We start from the raw sequence: 24,279 nt of genomic DNA on the forward strand, positions 1-24,279 counted from the left end.
TCCTAATTACCAAATATTTGTACAAGTCTTTCCCTTCAAACAATATTTTTATATACTGACAGCATTAAAGCAAAACTGAAAGTCTCTAAATAATTCATTTAAGGAGTTGCCAGATTTAGAAATGCTTGGCTGCTGTTACTATTTAAAGCCACGTAGAATATCAGAATGCTCATTAAAAGTTAGCAACAATTTCTAAAACTAGTATTAATTATTAGAATTATCATATAACAAAAGTATATGAATTTTAAAGATAAAATTACAGGAACTGGAAAATATTAACAAATTTTTGCTTTTAAATTAGATCATCTGTTTTCAAAGTTGATACTTGAATAAAATTACCTTATAAACATATTAAAACATATCTGTGTTGAGTGGACAGTAGAATGTATTTCTTAAGTGCTTATCTTTTTCCCAGTGGCACGCGTATCTGCTAAACTTAACCACAGAAAAAGAAGAGACTAAAAAATTTTGAGTGTGAAAGTTTTCAGCCAAAATAGATCCATCCATTCACAAGACTGGGGATGCGAAAAGCACAGATGCTCTTTTGTAGACCTAAAAAGTTGTGTCAACTCTTTATTTTCTGAGTTTTCTTTTTATCTTACAAATAGCTCCTGAGTTTGCATGCTTTGGTGACAGCTTGAAATCTGTTCTTTTTTCATTCAGTGCTCATAATGGAGAAGTTTTGAAGGAGGACAGTCTTTAAAACCCCTGGATCACTCGTTAGAGAAGTTCTAACTCTGCAGTTAGTAAAGTACAGCTTACAGAAAGTTGTTTAGAGCAACATTAGTTTTGTCTTAAGAATAGACTTTGCAGCAGAGGAGCATAATGAACAAGTAGGAAAGCAAAAGAAAAGCTGCCCTCTGGGCTGTGTACTGAATGAGGCAGGCACCTAACGGGAAGGAAAAAAGCAACATTTGCTTTGTCATTAAATACCTATCCCAGTACCTGCACACAGGGAGAAAGAAAGGGATACACAGGCAACCTTAATTCTGTCATTCGTAGGTGTGTGGCAGCCTCATTTAGAAATGTCCATGGTTTCTGAATGTAGATTTGTCTGTGAGCAATATGCATGGATCATTATACACCTATAAATGATGCACGCGGTATTTTACACACTATTTAGAGACAGAGAGAGAGAGATGGAATGTTCCCCAACTTCTATTCAAGGACTATGGATGTCTCATGATATAGCAGAGAGGTAACGTGAGACCCTGAGTGCCTCCTTCAAGCTAGTCCCTTCTAAATACCCCCATGGCTTCCCTTTGGAGACCCCTGCACTTGCCCTGTGGGGTACATCCAGACTCATTCAGGTAAGAGCAACTCTGGATGTTCTGCTCAGACATAAGCAACTAAAAGTCTGTAAACTATAAGAAGCAACTTGGCTTTCCCCCCCTTTATTCCCCTGTATATGTATACTACAAATACTCTGACAAACTCAAGATTTAAATCTGAATAATAATATTAAACTCTAATACATATGTATATCCAGACTTCAATAAAATTTGAATAATGCTATTAGACACAACTTACCATGCTGCATTCAGCATGTTAAGTTGATTAATAGCCACTGTGACTTTACAGATGGTGATTCATCTCATCTATGTGACTGGTCAAGATTGATTACTAAAAGATATAGGAAAATGCAACTTTGAAGGATCAGCAGTAGCAAGACTCCCTTTTATAAGAATGTCTCCAACAAAAATGGAAACAGAAAAAAAAATAATTCTGAAAATATTAGATAATTTCAACAGGTCCAAATAAAGCCAAGTGCACTAAGTTTTTGGAAAACTAACTAGCACTTCCTTGAAACATATTTTGCAGAAATTTTGCATAACTTGCCTTCTAAGCGTGTGTTTCTTTTGCTGCTCAGGTGCCCCTCACTGAAATTGAGGGGATGTTCTTTAGAGCACAAGGCTAAGAGGCCACGAGGATGAGAACGATATAAATGCTTAGATATTAATCAGAGTACAACCTGCCTGTGGGCCAGGAATCCCAACTTAGACAGCTCTGAGCAATCAGCAATTCTGCATTTGTCATCACAACTGTTTTTACTGCCATTTGATCAGTGCCACATGAGTCCTGACTAGATGATTCTTGGAGTGGATTTTCAATCACCAAACCAATTAATTTTACAGAGAGGACAGTAATAGAATCAACTGCATTAATCGGATGTCAACCTGGAGATAGCATTTTCTGTTTCAAAGTCTCCTTTTTGAATATTGATTCAGCTCTCTTCGTTGACAGGTTTTAAGTGGATTTGGGAGAAGGAAGTTTAAACTCACCTCAGGATCTTCACAGCAGTGTTGAAAAGGTACCATACTGCCCATAACGGCTGTTCCCAGAACTGACATACAGGCCATTTTGTGATCTGACACCCTGGTCTTCTGCCAAATAACTGCCTGAAACAAATGGCACTGAGTCAAATTTTTGACATTATATTTATATTTGTTGAACTCAAGTCATGTCTATGAACATGTATATGCAACTGCACACATACTGTATATGTAACATTCTGTTCTTTGACCCTCTTACATTCACAACTTTCAGTGTTAACACTCACGATATGGTACTTTTTGGCATGTCTTCTCACATTGTATTACTTATTTAGACTTGTAGAAATCAGAAAATTAAGCAAAGCTTGTACATATGGATGTTACACAGCTAATATGGACTTCCACACCTGAAACAATTGTTAAAAACAAATCAATAGAACTACTACTTCTCTTAGGTATATAGCAGTAGGCTTCGTGCTTTTACAGAGCATACAAATTGAAGGTTTATGACATGTCTCTGGCACAGTGGTCAACACTTGAAGACAGGCACTACAATGCTTATGGCACTTAGACTCAAGAGATAGGCCATTTTGGTAGAAATCAGGCTACTAGATGTCCATTCACAGCTCTCAGCTGGATACTCTAGGTCTATGACAAGCCTACTAACTAGAAAGAAAAGTAGCTTGTTAGGAAGTATTTATTAGGAAAGCAATTGTTTGTCTAACAAAAACTTTGTAATAGAAGGATAAAATGATATCTGCTGTATTAGCTACATATCTTGCAATACTACTGCAAAGATTTAATTAATACAATAAGGCAGTATGAAAGGCAACTTGCATCAGAAGTTACCTGTCAAACCCACTTCCATATACAGAAAGCATTAGCAACTTCACAAGGTGAAATTTTGTCTCTCACTGAGAAGTCCTATACTAAACAGCCACTAATTTAACTTTGAATCTGCTGCCTTTTATTGCTGTGTATCAACAACAAAAAAATTTTGCTTAGTTGGTTTTCTGCTTCTAGGCAACTGGGACTGCTAGATTCAGATCTGCTTTATATCTGTTTCTGTCACTATTCGCTGACTGAGCGTATTTCAATGTGCGACATTCAAACACAAAAGCAAAAAGATGCAGCAAATTGCACTTTAAATCTGACATTACAGTGCTGTTTAAGATTGATGTTTTAAATAGGTGCTAAGTGTCCTTATACATTAAAAATGAGTTCACAGTATTCTGGTACAGGATGTTATGTGAAAGGCTGGTGTGCGAGCAAAGAATACACATGCATCCATCTCAAGAAATGCAATACATACCCTTAAAATTCCACCTGTCCAGTGGGATATTTGCTGGCCCTCAGGGGTAAATTCCATGGAAGAACACGGTGCTCCTGTAAAATGATACTCCCTTCCTACAGGACAGGTGGAATTGTAAAGCTTTGACACTATTGAGCCTAAAAACTATTCCCCAAATCTTTAATTTTCCATTTCCACGTATACTTTGCAGCATTTGTGACGTGGGACTTTTCAGCCCTGCCGGAATCTAACTCACCTCCTCCACACCAGCCTGACAGCCCATTGCACATGCTGGATTACAGCTCAGTCAGCCTACAACAAGCGTGAACCCCTCTAATACGAAAGACAATTTACATCAGGGAGGGCAGGGAATACAAAAAGGAGGGAAGGAGAGAAGAGCAAGCAGAGCCACAGGCCGGGTATCCACCGTGCTCCGGCAGCAGGCAGCAGCAAAGGACAGCCTGGGGCTGCCTTCTCCTCTACACCTGCTGTAAATCTCCTCAAAGACATTTTGGAGTGATGAAAGAATTTGTCCTCTTCTTTAGAGCCCCTCTTATAAAACATATCCTGTACTGCTTCTATTTTAAAATGGATTACTTAAAATGGAAACACAAAGTGCCAAGCAATTTTTTTCTATACTGGATATATTTTAAATTAAATGCATGTGACCAAACCGAGAAAGACACTTGTTACATGACTAATATAAACATCATGCTGTTTATTTTAGGTTATACTAGTGTGATGCCACAGGTACAGATATAAATCTTAGCTGCTGATTAATGCAAGGTTATTACACTGCTTGACCTGCTGGATGGCTGATACTCAGAACTGTGAAAAGATCGCTTCAGTAAGGTGGTTTTAAGAAAGCTGTGGAACACGAGAACTTATTAAGTGCAAACTTGCTAAAAGCAGATACTGTTAATGAGTTCAGGGGATATTTTTTAATTAGTCATATATTTATGGGATATTAATACTCAGAACTGAAAACAAAGTTTTAGGAACTAGTTACCACTACAGGTAAAAATACCCCCTGTAGATAAAAAAAGCCTATATATTAAAGAGGCAAGGCAACTCCTAAATTTCTATACTATATAAACACCGAATAGATTGTGTGTTCATTTTTAGCCCTGACTGCACATTATAAAGCAGTAATATAGGAATAGTTGGTCATTTAAAGAAAATTATTTTTCTAGACTTTCCAGATGTATCAACAGGCATCAAAAAATCCATTAAGAAACAATGCCTGTTCCATTTCATTTATTTTAGAAAGTACCTGTTTCCATGAGGTTCCTGCAATACCCTATTTTTTTAACCTTGATTATACCCTTTACTTTAGCTAAAAATACACACCCACACACATCCCCCATATTTTTTTTCTAGGTCATATAAAGCGGGTGTCCAGGATGAGCCAAGGATGAATCTGACTCTAGTCAGTATGATGACACTGCAGAAACAGCCTACTCAAAGATATATTATTACATATGGCCCATCTTAGGTTTTGCTAGAGCTAGCCAAATATATCCCACCTCCCTCCTTGTTTCATTGAAGGGGATTACATGATCTAGATCTTACAAAATGTCATAACGCATATAAAATCTATTGCACATATACAGAAGTACGTGTGTGTGTGTGCCTCCGTGTATGTTATTTCTCCACCCCCACCCAGCCCTAGGACATATGCATATGCATACTTTTGTGGAGGATGACAACGTACATGCACACATGGAACAGGCATCTCTCTTATTTCAGGATGCATAAACATAGCCCAGAAGGATTCCTTGAAAAATGTGAAAAGAGAGGAAAAGTATACAACCTCTTCCCACTGGGGTCCCTTGTATATGGCACTAAAGAGTAAGAGCTGCTCACTATTTGTCTCCTCAAAGACACCTAGGAAAGAATGCACCCACTTCTTCTCATCCCTAACTATTCTTTATATTTTAGAACTTCTACCAGCAGCCACAATGATTTGCATTCACAGACAAAAGAAAAATCTTAAGAGTTGGGGACTGGATGCTGTTGCTGACCGTGGTTACTGCAGTGCAACCGTGATGCTGCAAGTTAAACAGATTCATCTTCCTTATCTTATTACTATGTAATAGCAGTAACTTAATGAAGTGGACTTTTACTATGCAGCAACCATCTACTTTCTTAATTTGTTTTGTCAAAATCGTTGTGTTATTTATCTTGCAATAAAGTTTGAGGGCGTAAAAGTCTAGCAGAGCAAGAAGGTTGGTAGGTTGAACTGTAGGTTGGTAACATAACATGAGTTAGCTCTGTAAAAGAGAACTTTATTTCACAGTCTCTCTAATTTTGTTTTACATGCTTCAAAAATCCTGCCACCCTAGCATCCAAATTCTCACTGCAGATAGTTAACTCTTTGGGCCAGTATGTTCCTTAGCTTTCCTGACCTAAAAATGAAAAGTTTATTAGGCCCCAATGTAACGGAAAACATCACTATCTATTACTTAAAGAGCAGAAAAACAGGCAGAGTCAGGCAGCATTATCCAAAGTTTGAATTTAGCCGCAGGGAAACAAAAAGACATCACCTAGTACCATGTGTATAACCTCTTCTGTTTATGAAGCACAGACACCTAGCTGCAAGGGCAGTGGAAAAAAGCCTATCAGCGAAGATCAAGATGAGTCTAAACCACGTTCTTTAAAATCCCAGCCTTGAAAAGTGTTGATGTTGTTTATCAGCTCCACACCAGAACTGGTGTCTTATTTTAAAACCACAGGTAAGTTATCTTAGTGAAAACAGAAATCACAGTAGTTTTTCAATTTAGCTTAAATAAAAATAATGCAACTCTCTATATAATCATAACTATTTTCCTCATATATTTTACACTTGCCCCTGGGGAATCGCTTTTCCCATCCATTTCATAAGACATGGTGGACAACTACCAGTGGAGGTATGCAATGGAGAAACTCAAGGCACCATTTTTCCCCTCATCAGATGCAGCTGACATACCTGTCCATCCCACGGGCATCAGACTTGACAGCTACCAAGGGGATTTGTTGAAAGACAGTTATGTTTCACAGCACCGTTCATCCCACAAATTCCAACCTATTTCCTGCTCAGCTTTCCCTTTTGTGATACGAGAGCACCCTCTCAACAAAAAGGCTTTCTTCAGCATCACACAGTGGAGAAATGCTTGGATTCGGGTGTTGGGAAGTAAGTTAGGAGAGGAGCTAACAGATATTAAAAGGAGCCAAGGACCTTCAACTGGTAACACTGTTTTCAGAGCCTTCCAAGAATTATAGAGATTATAGAGCACTGTTAAGTCCTTTGGCTGCTTTAACCACACATGTTCAGCTGTGGATGTGTAGAGAAATTCCAATTCCATAGCAAAAGGAAAAAAAAATAAATTAATAAAACCTCTCTAAACAGCTAAACTACTGTCAAAACCCACAGTTTCTAATCCTGAACTGTCATTCAGAGGATGTACACCATCACAGTGAATTCCATTTAAATAGAGGGAGGTTTAAAAGCCTTTTGTGAAAATAGCAGTTAACAAAACTAAGATACCTAACTGTGACAAAGTACATTGGTAAGGAAGAGGGGGAACTCCCAGGTGGCTTTAGAAACATCCTGTTTCTGCTAACCTTTTTTAAGTGCACAAAGCAAGCGTGAAAGCCTTGCAAGAGCTAGAGGCACATCTCAGATGCTGCAACACACACTGCATATGCGAAACAGTAATTGTTTTGAGATTTCAGACATACACTGTGCTGTCATTTGAAAAAAGTGATGGATGAGAAACTGGAAACCCCAAGGAATTAGTAATAGGATATAAAGCATTTCACCTCTAGGTCACCAGTTCAAATTCAACCAGGTTGGTAGTGACCAAAAGTAGTTACCATCTGGCAGCTGTTCTCTGGCTGATGTAAATTGAGTTGAGGGTCTCAGCGCATTTCCTAGTGGACAGGTGTCCTCAGCACAAAAACCACCATAATTAACTCTCTGTTTGGCTTTCTCAGCAAAGCCACTGAACAACGAATGGAAGTAAAGACTGAGCTATATTCCAGGTCAGCATGAAAGCACGCTGGCTGCAGAGCACTGCAGATTCTTAATCATATTTCCTCTTTATATTTTAAGACACACAGATTAGGGAGGGACTTAATTTATCATCATTACATTAAGCGGAGTAGCCTTTCCAACTCAAGAAAACGCTTACATGCTGCTATTTCTGCTCAAGGCAGATGTCTTTTCAACATGCAGCTACACTAGAGTTTGGAAGTTTGGAAGCATAACGAATAAATGCAAAATATAATCCCATTATTAAAAATGGTCAATTTACCCTAACACACTTACTCTGTCTCAAAAACCCCCCACTTATTACAGAGGACTCAGACAAAGAAAACAAACTGGTTTTAGATCACTGGATACAGACTGAAGGTTGAGATTGTCCAGATTGTCCAACTTTGGAACTAAGAGGAGACTTACTGTGAAGGTTTAAAAAAAAAAAAAAAAAAAAAAAAAAACGAATAAATGCAAAATATAATCCCATTATTAAAAATGGTCAATTTACCCTAACACACTTACTCTGTCTCAAAAACCCCCCACTTATTACAGAGGACTCAGACAAAGAAAACAAACTGGTTTTAGATCACTGGATACAGACTGAAGGTTGAGATTGTCCAGATTGTCCAACTTTGGAACTAAGAGGAGACTTACTGTGAAGGTTTAAAAAAAAAAAAAAAAAAAAAAAAAGATTGCATCCCTTAGGTCAAAACCAACCACAACAGGCATCTGGGGAAGAATACCATCCGGTTACAATAGCAGCTTTAAAATGGACCTCTTGAATCAAGAAGTTCTGATCCACGTCTCTCAAGAAACAAACAAGACATAGTTCTAGGCAGAACTACATGTGACCAAGGCTTCAAAACATTATACATGAAAAACAGTGGGGGAAAAAAATTAAAAAATATTCCTTATGCTGATTTTTCCTCAACAGGAACTGGAAAATTTATTGAGTCTACTTGTGGCCCACCTGTGCTTTGCATAAGCCACAGACCAGTTGTTTATGGTATGACCTGCTGATAGGCACCATCTAAACCACCTGTTGCCATAATTTGTTCAGCCCTATTGTATCTGAAATTGTTAAAACAGGTATAGTTTTTGGGTGTCGTCTCTCCTTTTGGCGTTTGTGGAATAAAGGCAACTAGAACAGAATTAAAGTATTCCGTATCATCAGCCTTTCAACACACAAAAGCACTACTTTAACATTAGTGGCTTATAAGACTGAGTCAAGGGCTACTGGTGTTAAACAGTGAAGGGTACAAAAAATGTTGTTCCAGGGAAGAGCCCTCACCTCGGGTAAAATACAGCCAGAGCTCATAGGTGGCTAGAACATGGCATTTCAGGCTGAAGAGTTTGACGCGGTTGAAGCGGTAGCTGACTCTGGAATGTTCTTAGCATGCCTTCAGATAATGTTAACTTTAAATAAACTTGCTGAATACTCATGTAAATTATTTCCATTTGGCTGTCTCATTATTCAATATGCTTTCAAGGAACATGGTGATGAAAGAAGAAAAATACCTCTTTCTAACATAACCATACTGGCAAGAGGATCAACATTATCAGTATTCAAAGAATGTCTTGGCAGGATAAACCTTTATAAAAAGAAGGAGCACTAGCTAATCCAAGTTGTCAAAATAGCAATAGTACTGCAAGGGTTGATCTGCAAAGTGATTCATTATTTATTGCTAATGCAAACAAAACATTTTGAGCAGAAAGAGCAATTGAGTATTTCCTATCTCGGAAATCCACTGAAGGAGAGTACACGATAAATGAACCCTAGAATGACTGATACAAGGATATCTATTTTCTTATTTACTTAAAAAACAACCCAAAGGCAGGAAAAGCATTGTGGTTCTTCACAGAAAAGAAATCAGACACTTAAAGGTAGTATTTTCATCTGAACTAGCAGACATGAGATGTGGCACAGTGGCAAGACAAGTTTCTGGAAACATCATTCAGAAGCACAAGACATACACCATTAAAAAAAAAACATGGTGGAAATAAAATACACAACGTATCCTAAAAACATATATACATTCAACACGTCAATAAGATTCCTGATGTTCCAAAATAAGTTTCTGCTAGAACCAACTAGGAAACCGTTTTCAGATGCTTAACCTCAAGACACTTTTATGAAAGTTTCAGCCTCATTATATTCTTCCTAAGAAAAGGCAGGGCTATGCTTTCTTCCATGCTCTTTTAATTTCTCATAAAGCGCAGGATTTTAAAGAATGTACTTTTTAAAAATAAATGTACTGGTTGTGTCACTTATTTTCAATATTTTTTTGAAACACGCCGTACTGCTCTACCCTTTTTACTCTTTCGACCCATCTTTCTTCATCTCCTTCTGTAATACCTCATCTCTGCTACCTTCTTGCTCTTTTAAGCCTCGGAACATGATCTTACTCCTGACGTGTATCTTCTTCTATTGCAGCAGCAAGTATTGGCTCAGCCTCAAGAATCCGGGATTCTAGGAACTCCTCTGAATAATAGCACATACAATTTTTTGAAACTAATATATAATCTATGAGCTCCATGAAAAATAAAGCTATTCTAAGAAGTTTATTATTTTTTCTAGTACATTTCAAAAAAAACACAACAGCCACCACAAAACAAAAAAAATTAAAAAAATCACAGACATGCTATAGTATCACTATAGTAAAAACACGTTCTGATCTGAATTAATAATTTTAATGGCAATAATATTTAGCATCTGAAGAAAAAAGAACTAATGAATATTCATGTTTTGTGATAGTATGGTAAAACAGAGGCACATAGACCTGTTGAAAGTTGTTATGCATTGGAATTTCAGAATTCAAAATTTCTTAAAAGGTATGATGCAACATGTAATTTTTATTTTACCAGGAATGACAACAGCAGTAGAAACACAGGAATCCGCATTCAAAGTTGTTTTTTTTTTTTAATTTTCATGCTATTTTAAAGCATTTACACACGTACAGACTACACTTACTGTACAAGTCCTTTAGCCTTCGATTTTCCCAGCTCAGCAATAGCTACTGAGTGACCTCTTGTGTTGAAACATGTCTGAGCAGTTCCTTTCTATTTTGCCTCTTTCACTAAATAACTTAAATGAACATAAGGCTGGCAGGGCAAAACGAAGAGACCACCTCTGTCATTATAATGAATCTATATTGCCTTCAGACACCATTTGTACTGATTTTATCTACTGAAATTGTGTATTAAGAGATGTACCTCTAATATGATAGGTAGTCAAAACCAATCTGCAATCCACACCATTTTTGCAGTAAGTATTGTGAAAAAGACATGATCAATGCATATTATTGCCATTGTACTAAAATAAGCTTTAAAAAAAAAAAAGAAAAACAAGATATGTAATAGTCTAATCAAAGGAGACAACATCAAAATACCATAAAAAAAATAATTTGCAATTTGTCAGCAGCAATCTCACTGCTGCTCCCCTTCTTGTTCCTCTTTTCCCCCAAAATCACTGCTGTCTTAACTCAGGAGGCACGTTCCCATGCCTCTCTGCCAGGACCAGAAGCATTAACAGGAGTTTCCAAAACAGACTAGAAAGGCTTAACACAAAGACTGTAAGCAATCCTGCAATAGATATCTAGTTCATAAAGGTCAACTGAGCAACCATCTTCCACAATAAGATGTTTCCCAACACAGTATATCAAAGTTAAGATCTGTGACAGAAGATAACAAGCTACAGTTTCCACAGAAGGTACTGGCAATGAACTGTACTAAGTCCTTGCAGAAGCCAAGGATGATAAATAAAAGCTGCAGTTTAACCACAGAAAAATTGTACCACATCCATCAGAGAGGGCAAAAACAAACCACCAATAAAAGATTAAATTATTTTTATTAAGCAATATTTAAGACCAATACTGTGAAAGCACTGTTAGATATGTCAGGGAGCTTAACACAAAGATGTGCACAACCCTGAGATTTCTGGTTTCAAACTTCCTGTAGTCCCAGTGAAGTAAGACTGAAAATAGCTATGGTCATTCAGCTTTGGAATACTTATTCTAGCCACAAGGCAGGCTTTTGTTTTCCACAAGATCTACACTCTGATATTTAGAAATAAATACATAAATATAATCAAAGCATGTCCTACAACATGGGATGGGCAATCTGTTGTCTTTTTTTTTTAAGACAGCACAGCGTCATTCATCATTCCCCCTGAAAGGGAACTGAAGTGTGAATGTTTGGTTGATAGAGTAACTGATCAAAATTGCTCAATGAACAGGTCAAATAGCTAGATAAACAAACAAAAGTATTTTCTAGCAGAAAAAGAATTGCTGAGGGATCTGGCCACAAGATGTCACTCTCTACTTTGTGGCAGCTTGGAAATTCTTAAGCATAGCTTTCCTCTCACAGGTGCCAAAACCAAGAGCAGAGTCAATAAAATTAGCTGTGTTAAATTGGGGCCGGGTAAAGGAGACCTGCTCAATGTGTAATTTCTGTAGCTGTGTTGTAAAATTACTGTTCAGTATGCTCTGAAGCCAAAACAGCCTCCAAGCAACCTTTGAATCATTCCCCCAAGACTAAACAAAGAACAACTAGATAACTGAAGTTGTTATAACGTATGTTACTCTTACTTACACCAATGTAGCAAATCAGTTTGAACTTTCTAGCCTTTTTAAACAAAATCATCATTATGTATTGAGCTCTTACAGCTCAGCATACAGGAAGCTACCTGTATGTACTATAGCATCCATCCAGACAGTCAAACCAAGTAAGTTTTGAGAGCTTTTTCAGTTTGCTTAGGTTAACACTTGATCAGACCCTTGTAGCCCAGTAAGGTCTCACTGCTTTGTTCTGCAGAACACTGCTAACAACTTTACTAGCCACCAGGATATAATTATAATATCATTGTTGTACCACTAGCATGTGAAGTAATTTTTATACTTCATGTACCTTACCAGGCACCTGGTGGAGCATACCAAAAGGCTGATCCAAGCCTGAGTTTTAGAAGCTTAGGATCAAAATCTATAACCATTATAAATACACACCTATGAAGGGAAGAAAAAAGTCCAAAACAAACCTACAATGAAAGAAAATTCCTAGGAATGAAAGATTTTACGTAAGTATTAGATACTGCATAAATTAATCAGAAACTGATCCTTAAGACAGCTGATAGAGTAAAACCCATTATTACCTTATTATGTGTTAAGGTTATCCTCAGGTCAGGTTTTATGATACCATATGCTATCAGTAGATCTTGGATTTTTTTCAGTTCTTCCTTACATTTTCTCGTTGCTGAGTAAAACTGCTTTCTTACAGGAAGATTCTTAAACAACTTCAGGACTGTTACTGTAGTACCTGCAAGGAGGTGACAAAACGCAAGTAGAAATTACACTGAAAGCACACCATTGACTGGATATTGAGGAAAATTTATTTTTACTTGATGAGATCTGTCTGTATGCTCCTGCATATGAAATAAACACTAGTAACACTAAATTAGCTTGTATTAGCATGGGAAGAAATATACCAAATTAGCAGTCATCCTCCCCAAAAAAGTACCTATAGACCTCAAGAGCTTGTGATCCTCCTCCTTTATTTAGGGTTATGATTGCAGCATTAAGCTTTCTTTCGTACACGCTGACAACAGTGAGAATCAGCAGTAAACAAAGCTGAAGAATCTTTCAGTGCATATGAAGTTACCTTCCAATAGTAAAATGATTAACAGACTAGAATCTAACCAGACGTATCTGGAGGCGAAGGAACACTGAGCTCCGTTAAGTCCCTCCACAAGCATTTGCTTGAGGGTAGTACCTGAACAGCCAGATGTCTCTGCTCAAGGCACAGTACATAGTAAGAGGAGGAATATTCATTTATTAACACAATCATATAAATTCCTAGCCTGTATGGATATTGCAAAGTATTAAATATATGTCACAGAATTCAGTCAATTATTCAACAATTTTGACAAAAGACAAGGCACCACAACCCACATGCTTTCTGCCCCTGGAAAATACTACAAGTCTAAATCTTAACGAGAGTCCCTGGTTAAAATTAGAGTTCTCAGCTTCAGCTCTTTCTTCAGTATTTGTCGACCGAGTAGGCCTTGGCAGCTTCTGGCTTAATGGCTCCCTGCAGCCAGTTAGTGCCTAGAAGGAAGCTTCTGGTTGGTATATGGGCACTGCAGCCAGCTGGGGGACAACTCGTGGGCACAATATTGACAAGCAGCTGCTCCAGCTCAGCTGGGAAAAGTTGAGCTTTACAGAAAAGTTGCATCTAGTTCCTCAGGGGCACATCCTCGGCACAAGGAAAGGGCACACCACTTCTCTTCTGGGAATACACAGCAGCTGGAGCATGAATGTGAGGACACAGTGTGGTCTAACAGTCCTCACACAGCAGTGCACAAAGTAGGGCAGATGCTACCCCAAACCCACACCACGTCTGAACCACCAAGGCCTGTCCTCTGAGGTGAGAGCAACCTCTAATCTTTCACACAAACGTGCAGAAGGATTGATATCGACACAGCCTCCCTGCAGGTCAGAAAGAACTGTGATTTTGGCTGGTCCTACAGCCATGCTGCTTCCAGCAACGCCTTCCTACAGCAGCAGGGCAACTCCTCCTCCTTTAAGCAAAGAGGATTTTGCTGTGTACAGAAGCATTGTTTTGGTCCTGAACAAATCTTTCATATAATTATATAGCGAGTCTGCCTGGACCTGGGGCACTGAATTCTTATAGCTTTTATTTCTGCTGTCAGATTGCAGAAGTGAGTCAGAGAAGGAGAAACTAGTTTATAATTACTATCCAAAGCAACTTCCAAGACATATTATTTCTTATGATAACAACACATTTTCAGTTGACAGACGTAAAGCAAGAAATGTTTACGGTTGAAAAGATTTCATACTCAGGCTTCACCTACAGAACAGGTATTTCAACATCAAATAGAGCCTCAGAGAAACATAAAATACTTCTGGCACAGCACAACAGTGGAACAATGATATCTTACCTTGCCCGAGATGGGAAGGCCTTTTAGAAGTTACATGCCCATTGCTATCTAAAGCATACTGAGTGCTGAAATCATCAGCAGCTGTCTTGGTTGTGATCAAAACCTGGAAAGAGTGATATAAAAAAAACAAAAAGAAAAGTTAATTGAGAATTCACAAAGTTCAGAATGAACTTAGGTAAGATCTGCTACCCCTCTTACCTTTGTGGTTTTTTAGTCACCACAATTACATTTAATTTTTTTTCTACAGATGTTTCTTACAAAAATATTCCACACTATTACTGCACTATTGTTACATCCGTTTAACTAAAAGCCACACATTTTTAATCACACATACACAAAGCATAGCAATCTATAGCTACAACTCCTATATCTTCTATTCTATTCTATCCTGGGTTAAATAACCTTAATCAGTTGAATCAATTGATAATTTTGCATTTTCATCCTTCGTGAGAGAAGACATACCATGACAACTTCTTAAATTCATGTGAGATTCCACAAACATAACTACTACTGTCAACCAACCAGTATATTATCTTTCCACACCCCAACATATCTAGCAATGAGCAGCAGCGTGTTTTGTAAGCTATTAACACAGATCAGCTTTAGCAAGACCAGTCATAAACCAGAAGTTCAATAAAAATACAGTTCCCTGAGTTCAGGTATCAGCATTTTGAATAGAACCACTGCACTTTAACCACCTGAAAGACATAAAGACTATCACACACACAGAGCATCAGGATGTTTTGGTTTACTTCAGTGTCTCACATGAATCATTCAGAGATCAGCCATGCCTCTGGAGACGAAAAACAGTAATTGATTAATTGGAAATGTACAGACCTACTTAAGGGCCAATAATAAAGTACCTCTTACCTGAAACTTCAGGGGGCAGTTTGGGTAGGCAGCATGCAATTAATGCCAGGAGTGTTCAATTAACATAACTACTGATCCAAGCATTAAAGTAATACCTATTAAAGTACTAGGCCACCTCCCATCTCTTATGAAATGTACCATAGAGCTGATTAAAAGCTCAGAACAGATGGCATCCTGCTCTGACAACTCATTAGAAGGAACCAATGATTGAGGTCTGTCATCACCTATCAAAACACCAAGACTTTTGAAAGCATCTTTGGAAATCCTCATCCAAACACACAAGCCACTCCTGTTTAGTGCAATGTGAATGTAGCCCAAGGTAGCGAGGAGTTAAACTCTAACATCTCTCCTGACCTTGAAAGTTGATGGTTCTAACCAGACAGAGATATCAGTATCTTCTTGCAGGATCTAATCCTTGGCAGACTTAAAAAGAAGAATCCAAAACTTGACCTTGGTGCAGCATGAATACAGGAAGGCAGAGGACAATGGAACAGGTAGATGCTGTGCCCTTAACAGCCTGATGGTTTCAGGCTTCTCAGATGGTTTTCAACTGACTTAATTACTTTCAGTTAACAAGTTAAATCCTAAATATAAGTACACTGTCAGTGTTCTTAACACAAACATATGGATCAGCCCCAGATAGACCAGGGGACAAGTTCCTGTTTACTCAGAGGGACAATGAAGTTTGTGCAATTGCAGTAATGTACATGTCAAGGAGCAATACGGAGCCCAACAAGATCCCATGACTGCTGATCACCTAGATAAGATCAAGGCAGAAATTGTTACCGGAACGGTAGCTATGTGAGCTATCAGCTCCCTGAAATGATTTCTGCTGGTCACCATCTGCTCTTCGTTTTGATTTACCCCAATTCAAGTGGCAAACTCAGCCATACTCTTTGACGTTGTATTTGCTGCTAACTATAGAGAACTCCAAGGAATCATACAACAAAAGAAAAAGAAACAATAAGCAATCTATCTCTAACCTATTCTGACTGAGGAAATAAACAGAGCACTGCTGTGACCAGTATGACAGAAAGGCAGGACTGATACTAATGAGAAATCCATACAGCTTCCTAACTGTATGACGGAGCTTCTGGGGAGGGGGGCAGAATATACAAGCAAAACTATTCAGAAAACATAACCCTGACAGGCTGCTGGAACATTTTCAAGTCTTTATGTTGATTTTTTAACAAAACTTTCACAAGCACACACACACACACACAAACCGCAACACAAAAGACCAGACACATTTATAGCACCTGCTCACCTCTGATATGCAGCAAATTGATCCCAAAGCCTCCCCACGAAAACCATATGTTGTCAACCTTTCAAGGTCCTCAGAAGAGCTTATTTTTGAGGTGTAGTGTTTAATTGCCATAACTGGAACATCATCAGCCTTGATTCCATTGCCATTGTCTCTTACTTCTATTTTGTTAAACCCATAATTCTCCTAAAAAAGAACAGAATATAAAGGAGCACTAAAACAGCCGAATGAATTGAGACACAAGTTTGCAGCAGCTAAGATTACAGCTTCTAGCCATCCCGAGAGAAGGGGGAGTTTTGCTTATTTGGAGAAACTGAGCAAGCATTAAATGCCTGTTTTTAAAATAAACAAAACAAAACACATACAACCCCAACATATTAGGATAGTAGTGATGGCTTCTCTAGTTAAATAATGTAATCCATACCCTGTGGTTCGGAAATAGCACATAAATACAATTGAAACAGGAATTAAGTAATTAATTTTTTTAAACTATATGATGAAAGTTGAAAAACCTAAGCTTAGAAAAGGATCTGTAGCTGGAAAGCTAAAGACTTTTCACCTCTCTCATCAGCTTAGTATAAATTTTTTCAAATCACCACAAATGCAGCCCTGCATCCATTAAATCAGCGAGTCCTCAGAGAATTTTTTTCAGTATCACTCTATATTTATGTGATTTCACTACTGCAGAGGTTTTCCAGTCTCTGTACTATCTCTCAATAGTCGGGGCATTCTAATGGCGGCAGGGCATGGAAGGGGAGAAGAGAGAAATAAGAAAACTTTTAAAGAGGTAGAATACTTTACAGAAAGAAAGTTTCTTAGAGGCTCTTTTGAAAACAGCCTTCAAGGAAGAAAAGTTCAATCTTTGTGATTTACCTTTACATATAAACAACATATATTTTACTAAATTCTCATTTAAATATGTCATTTCAATAAAACAAGCAGAAATAGGGTAAAACTCTGAAAACCCAGATAATTAGGACAGCTAAATAATATATGGAATTCAGGTTCTATTAACATGTCAAGCATGTGCAGCAAACAAATGCTTCCATTTACAGCTACATTATAGTCTGCACATGTAAACTGCACCCAAAAAGAATCACAAGCCAAGAGGAAAAAGTAATTAATACTCCAGGATGACTAACTAAACTTCTTTTAGAGAAGCATGCTTGACTCTTTGAAAAGATTATGATACAGAAAAATGTGCTGTAGCGTGTAATACATCTAGAAGACCTTAAAAGTGGTTTTGCTTAGGAAGAATTTCTTGAATGAGTGCCTACCACTGTTGATGCTGTACAGAGCACGGGATGGTTGCTCACAGAAACCTGACTGATTAAACAGAAGTAACTTTGTTGTCCCATCTGGACATATACTGAAAACAGTTATGAAAAAATACAGTGTACTCCCGGGGTTATTTCTCAAAGCAAAAAAATAATGCCTTTAAAACCAAAAGGAAGATATCTAGAGATAACATCTATATTCAGACATAATCTGCATTCAGAAACGTCAAAAGCCTCTGAGGTAGCCATAGAACTATATGTATTTAATTAACTGATACACAATAGAAGTGTGAGTACATTTCACCTTCCCTATTAATGAATGGTGCTAAAGCAGTCTTCAGGTGAAAAACAATGCTTTTGGTAATGTTTGAGTGAACCTCCTACTGGGAAGCAAAACAGAACCTAAACAATATACCTGAACATAAAAACACATAAGGAGGTATAAATGGAAAACTTTCTACTCTGCTGCTGTATACACTAACAAAGAGTTTGAGCATTTTACAATGAACCCTTGTTTTCCATTCTAAATTTTACTTCCAGACCACTTAACTGCTTAGGAAAAGTGAGATTTATCTTCTCTAATTTGAATCAAAATGTTATATGAATGATTCTCTATTTCTTTTCTAATATTATTCGTTTCCCCTTCACACATTTTACTTAAAATATTACAGTGCTTTAAACTTCATACTCTTTATCACCTTCCACCGTGCTACACAACTTAAATCCTACTGAGGTTGTGATCCCATAAGATGTTTAAATTGCTTTACCAGATCACTCATGCCAAACCTTATGGTTCAACTCCCTCCTCTTTTACTCATGACTGCACGGTCCCATCTTTGTTTCAGCTACAGCTCTGTTACTCAAGGGAACTCTAAGGTCAATTCAGCTTACTAAACTGGCACAAATAATCTACTTTTCTTGCTGGGTTACTTTTTTATTGCATTAGCAAGCTGAATGGATAATGAGGGGCAGAAATGTTTAGCCATGCCAGGCAGATGCAGGTAGAACTTTGCTTTTCCCGGTGATGAGATGGATGAGGTGTATGTAGGAATGTCACCACCACCCTGAGAAAAACATCCTCTGAGAAAGATCCAGGGATTAATGCTCCCACTTCATGCACTAGAAAAAAAAGAGGTGCAGAAACAAGTGTCTGCCTTTTACAACAGCCACTTCATATAACAGTAGCAAACCTGTAGCTAAGATCTGTCCTTCCAGAATCCCAACTCTGCTCCTACTACAAACACAGGCTGTTCCTCATCTCCTCTATTAATTAAAATAAATATACAGCCTCAGTCAGCCTGTGATTATTATTCTCATAAATTCCTGTTGCTAGAGGTCAGTAGGGAAACTGACAGACTGATGCCTGTGGAGTCTCTTTATCCATACACAAGCAATTATATTGCTGCATCAATGGTTTTAGCATACTTTAACCAGGACACCGTGTCAAGAATAAAACCATCATTCCACATATGCTTAAAGCACAGGCATGCTACAGAGGAAGTTGATCCCTTTGCTAACAAGAAGACAAGCTCCACCATGTCCAAATTTCTAAAAGCAGCAAAGCTGAGGTTCAAATGAATTAATAGATGCCACTCAACACCTTGGAGAAAGGACACAGGTCGGTTTCTAATCAAATGACTCAATTTCAATTGTAATTAAAGTAATATCATATTATCTAGAACTACAATATAAGCTGAAGTCTTTCCCGGTGTTGTGTAAAAGCTAGTTGACACACAGTGCAAAGGTGCTCAGTAACATCACCTACTGGAGTTTGGTCAACCAAGGAGTCAACAAGAATAAAACACCAGCCAAAGCTTCCCACTAAATCTGACCACTGCCACCATTTCTACCTGAGAACCATTCCACCTCCTGTCTGCCTGTCTCCAAAAAAGCTATTCCTGTCTTTGTTCAGGCAAATTGGGTAACAAGTCTGAATGAATCAGCTAGCCTTCCTAACCCATCCAAAAAAAGTTAAAAGAATGAAAAAACTGCAAGTTTCAGGAAAAACCCATCAAGCTGTAAAATGAAATTTCAAAGTTTCCATTCTCTATTATGCTTTTGAACCAATCCAAAGTTAAGGTGGTCATTGAGCTCTATTATGTAGTCAACCTTATTTAAATGTCGTGCAATAAAAATAGCATTCTGATAGAAAAATACTCTTATTTAAAAAAAACAACCCAAAACAATCCACTGTTCTACAATATTATTATGTACAGCTGTGCAAAGTGCAAGTTTTCTCTTCACCTCTAGCTTCCACAGAATAATAATCAGCAAATCTTATTTACTCACTGACAACCTGTGTAAAGTCAGGTTGGTTTGTTTATTTTAGAAATACAGCAATTTCGATTGAGCTGAATTGCCAAAAAAATGTAACAGTAGTGCAGGTGACTCACGCACTGGAAATAGTTGAAAATGCTCTTTTTAATTGATTTGGGACCTCTCACTATGGAAACACATGGTTATTGCACTGTGAAACTTTCTCCTCCGGCTATCTGCATAGCTCCGTATCAGGACTCCAGTAAAAGAGACAAGGTTTGTTCTAACACCTTTTGAAGGCTCCAAAACATTCTGTTGACTCCTTGCAGTTACTGATCTGTTCACAGGATCCAATTCTGATACTCTCACCCCCAAAACTGTGCACACGCTACTCACTTTGGAGCTACTCAGGAAGCAAGAGGAGCAGATCAGTTAGACATTTTACACAGTTAGGCAGGAAAAAGCACAAGTTTCTTACTATAAACAACATTTTATTTTTTCAGAAACTATCCTCGAGTGATATGCCAATTCTTTTTCACATCTTATAAAAATAAAATTTTAGAAGCAGCCAGAACTCATCATGCTGATTAGGGACGATGCGATAATTTGTACTGTCAAAACATCTAACATGGCCACCAGTGACCCCTTCCATTGTGTCCATTTTCATCTTCCCAACAATATTTTCTAATAAGACTTACACATGCTAGTGAAACGGAAGCCCAACATCTTTTAAAACAAGTTATTAGTCAGAAAAAGTAAATTTCTAAGTAGGAAAAGTAGCGTTAAAGAAGTTCATAGTTTTTCCTCAAGTTACACTCAGGAGGACAATATCACTTACTGTTTCAGTGGGGCCTCAAAAACCTTAAGTAAAGCTGATTTTGGACCATTTTTATTTGAGGTTAAAATACATGTGTATAAACACTATTAACACCCTTCCATTTCCAAAACCATGGTAACCTAAAAAAAACCACATTTAGAGTGAAACAACTTTTCCTGCACCTTACTTTACATCCTATTCTTTGCAAGAGTAAAAGAAAGAACTATGACTTACCAGTTTAATATCAATATTTGTGGCACTGGCATCCAAGGAATTTTCTGTCAGCTCCTTCACAACACTGACAACTGATGTAATCACCTGAGAACTTGAAAGGAGACGAATAGTTTCTGCTGGCAGCTGCTTCATAGTGGAATAAGATTCAAAGAAACTGCATAGAAAGATAATAGAAAAAAAAAATGTAAAAGGCACATGACAAATACACATTTCTAACTTATTATTTTAGAGCAACTTTTAAGTGTAGGCGAAATGTAACATTACAGCTAAAGAGTAAAATTTCTGAGATACAGTAAGACCCAGCTTCCTCTGCAGTCAGTGGGAGTTTGACCTGTGGAAGAAATAGAATACAGGTCTAGACTAGAAAACATTTTAAGTAGATTAAACTTCTAATGGAAAACCTTAAGAATCCCAAGATATGCTGACCAAACCAGTATATTTCTCACACGTGTACAGTCATCTCTAAATTACTGTAACATGTGGCTGTGTTCTTACAATTACAAGAGTAGACAGACCACATAGTAACCCAGAATGCTTGTCAGAAGTGTCTTCAGGTAAGATATTTACCCAGCATCAGGTCTAATTCCAGCACTGATGCAAAAAAAAAACCCAGTACTACTTTTTTTTTTTATTACAAACTCCTTACATCATTCTCTCCCCTCCCTGATAATTTACAATTTCTGTGCTCAGCACTGCTGTGTTCTGTGTATGATTCCCAGCACCTAGAAATTCATGGAAAAAATAGGACCTGAAGGTAACTGTTTTGGAGTTGGGAAAGAAATGGGAAGGAAGCATAGTGGTAACGAGCCAAAAGTCATATTCAAAGATAATGTGATCTACTGGCAATAATGAAAAACAAAACCAAACCAAAAAACTTCTGAATTACAACCTTGCCTTTCTAATCTGACTTACTGTGTGCCCTCAGGCAGGTCACTTTATTTCTGTCTCTCTATCATCCACTTAAAAATGGAGACGCCATTATAAGCAAACAGAGTTATTTTTTTAAAATCACTGAAAACACATACAAAGGATTATAAAATTCCTGCTGCATTATAGTGACACTCTACCACGAAGAGACTGTAAGTGGATCTGCAAATTTTTGCAAGTGTTTCTGTTTAAGTACCCAAGTAGACAAAATTAAATGTTTGTCGATCCTTGTAGCCTGACACAAAGAACTCAACCACAGTTTTTCACACATATGAAAATAGGGAGAAGAAAGAGCATTGCTAAACAGCTCTTTGCACCACAAGAATGGTTCAGATCTGGGTTTCTTCTCTCCACACCAGCACTCTTTACTGCGTTATGTTACATAATGTTGTTTACACTGAAAGGCAAACAATCCCAGCAGTCATGGCTTCCCCATTGATTCAGCCCAAGCTATCTACTGGAGAATACAGACTGCACGCTCAGCACCCATCCCAAGGATATGAGCACATGTAGAGGAATGGAACAAACCCAATTTCCTCCTGACACTGGCAGGACACAGCAAGGGACCGCAGCCAACACCCCAGAGCACACTATCCTGCAGGCTATATGCAGCTGATACAACAATTACAGGACGCTTCTCTGCCTTGATATCCTTCTAAAGACTGCCACTCTTTAAACATAAAAGACAAAGAAAAAACATGCTTACTTGGGGACAAAAAGGTACCGTGTTTTGAAGAGGAAGCAGAATTAAAACTTTCCTAAGAACAGCTACAGAGAGGTTTTCTCTTCATACTTGTTATTTACATTCCAAAGGGATGGCCTTTCAGATGTGGTAAAAAGATCTGACAAATCAGTTTTCCACCAAACAAACTGGAAAAGGAGCACAGGAAGACGCATGTTATTGAAGACAGACCAATATTAATCACATACACGCATTCAGAGAAGCGGGTTTCACAATTCTGTGATTCTATTTCCTCACGCACTCAATGCGTTATACAGGACTCCTGTGTCAAGTGCTGCATGGTTGATTAACTAGTAACAAGCACCAGATGGGACACCAACTGACTGAGACGAGGGAGGGTCTTAAAACAAAAATGCTGCAGAGCCCAAACGTCAAATTTTCTATTGAGGTGTGACTGATGCAGGCAATTTGGGAGAGAAACCAGCTCCTAGTGTGCCCTCCCCTCCCCTGGACCCAAACCACCCTGCAGAAGGGTGGTTTGCACCCACGCTGGGCACACCTCAGTCAGGGGCACCTGCTGGCAAGGGAGCAACCTCTGGTCCTTGTCACCTATAGATACACGTCCAATCCCCGACTACTTTTATCTGAGACACCTATTCCAGCTCAAACCACGTTAGTACTACAGCTCTTTGCTGACTGGATGTATTTATAATCCGTGCTCAGCTGGGCAGGCACAGTGTTTTGTCAGTTTCACAGTGCTCACTGCCCTTTTACTCCTCTGAAGGCAGTCACACACCTCAGCAAGGGGGGGTTCTGCGACACCACACGCCATCAGGTGAAGCGTGAAGAAAAACTCATTTAAGCTTCATCGCTGCAGCCCCACAGGCTGCTGGAGCAGCACCCACACCCCACCCCAACTGCCACCGCTCCTAGGAGTCCAGCAGAACACCAACTGAGGGAATTCTTTATGAGGGAATAAAAAAAAAAAGAGGGAGAAAAAGCTGCAGACAAAAACCTGCGGCCGGGTCACCCTTGAGTTCGCCTAGAACCACACGTAGGGCCTGCGGCTCCCGGTTCTGCTTTTCGTGAAGGAAAACACGGTCAGCAACGCGCCGAGGAGGAGGAGGAAGGGGAGGAGAGAGGAGGGAGGGCCGTCACTGAAGCGAGGGACGCGGTTCCCGCCCGGCTAGCGGGCCTGGCTCCCCGACACCACCCGGCCCACCTTCAGGGGCCGCCGCACCGCACCAGGCCCAGCAGGCCCGGGCCTAGGCCCCGGCCCGTCCCGCGCAGCCCCGGGGCGGCAGCGGTTCCCGCCGCCAGCTGCCCGGGGAAAGCAGCCTCCCCACCCCGGCCGGGGCCCTCAGGGCAGGCGGCGGCGGTTGCGGCATTCCCCATGGCGGCGGGGGGGAAGCTGCCTT

General features: G+C 38.8%; 1 protein-coding gene across 1 annotated transcript in view; it reads right to left on the reverse strand.

Annotated features, from left to right (window-relative positions):
• PMS1 (PMS1 homolog 1, mismatch repair system component) overlaps positions 1-24,245 on the reverse strand; it is a 49,379-nt gene extending 25,134 nt beyond the window's left edge. The window contains exons 1-7 of the mRNA XM_014954078.1: positions 23,877-24,245; positions 22,886-23,049; positions 21,253-21,406; positions 16,672-16,854; positions 14,535-14,637; positions 12,729-12,892; positions 2,283-2,399 (exon numbers count right to left, since the gene is read on the reverse strand). Of these exons, the coding sequence (XP_014809564.1) occupies positions 2,283-2,399; positions 12,729-12,892; positions 14,535-14,637; positions 16,672-16,854; positions 21,253-21,384 (699 nt within the window). The 5' untranslated portion in view covers positions 21,385-21,406; positions 22,886-23,049; positions 23,877-24,245. The remainder of the gene's footprint in view (positions 1-2,282; positions 2,400-12,728; positions 12,893-14,534; positions 14,638-16,671; positions 16,855-21,252; positions 21,407-22,885; positions 23,050-23,876) is intronic.
• Between the last annotated feature and the right edge of the window lie 34 nt (positions 24,246-24,279).

This window comes from Calidris pugnax, unplaced genomic scaffold, assembly GCF_001431845.1.
Source record: "Calidris pugnax isolate Ruff unplaced genomic scaffold, ASM143184v1 scaffold103, whole genome shotgun sequence".
Lineage (NCBI taxonomy): Eukaryota > Metazoa > Chordata > Aves > Charadriiformes > Scolopacidae > Calidris > Calidris pugnax.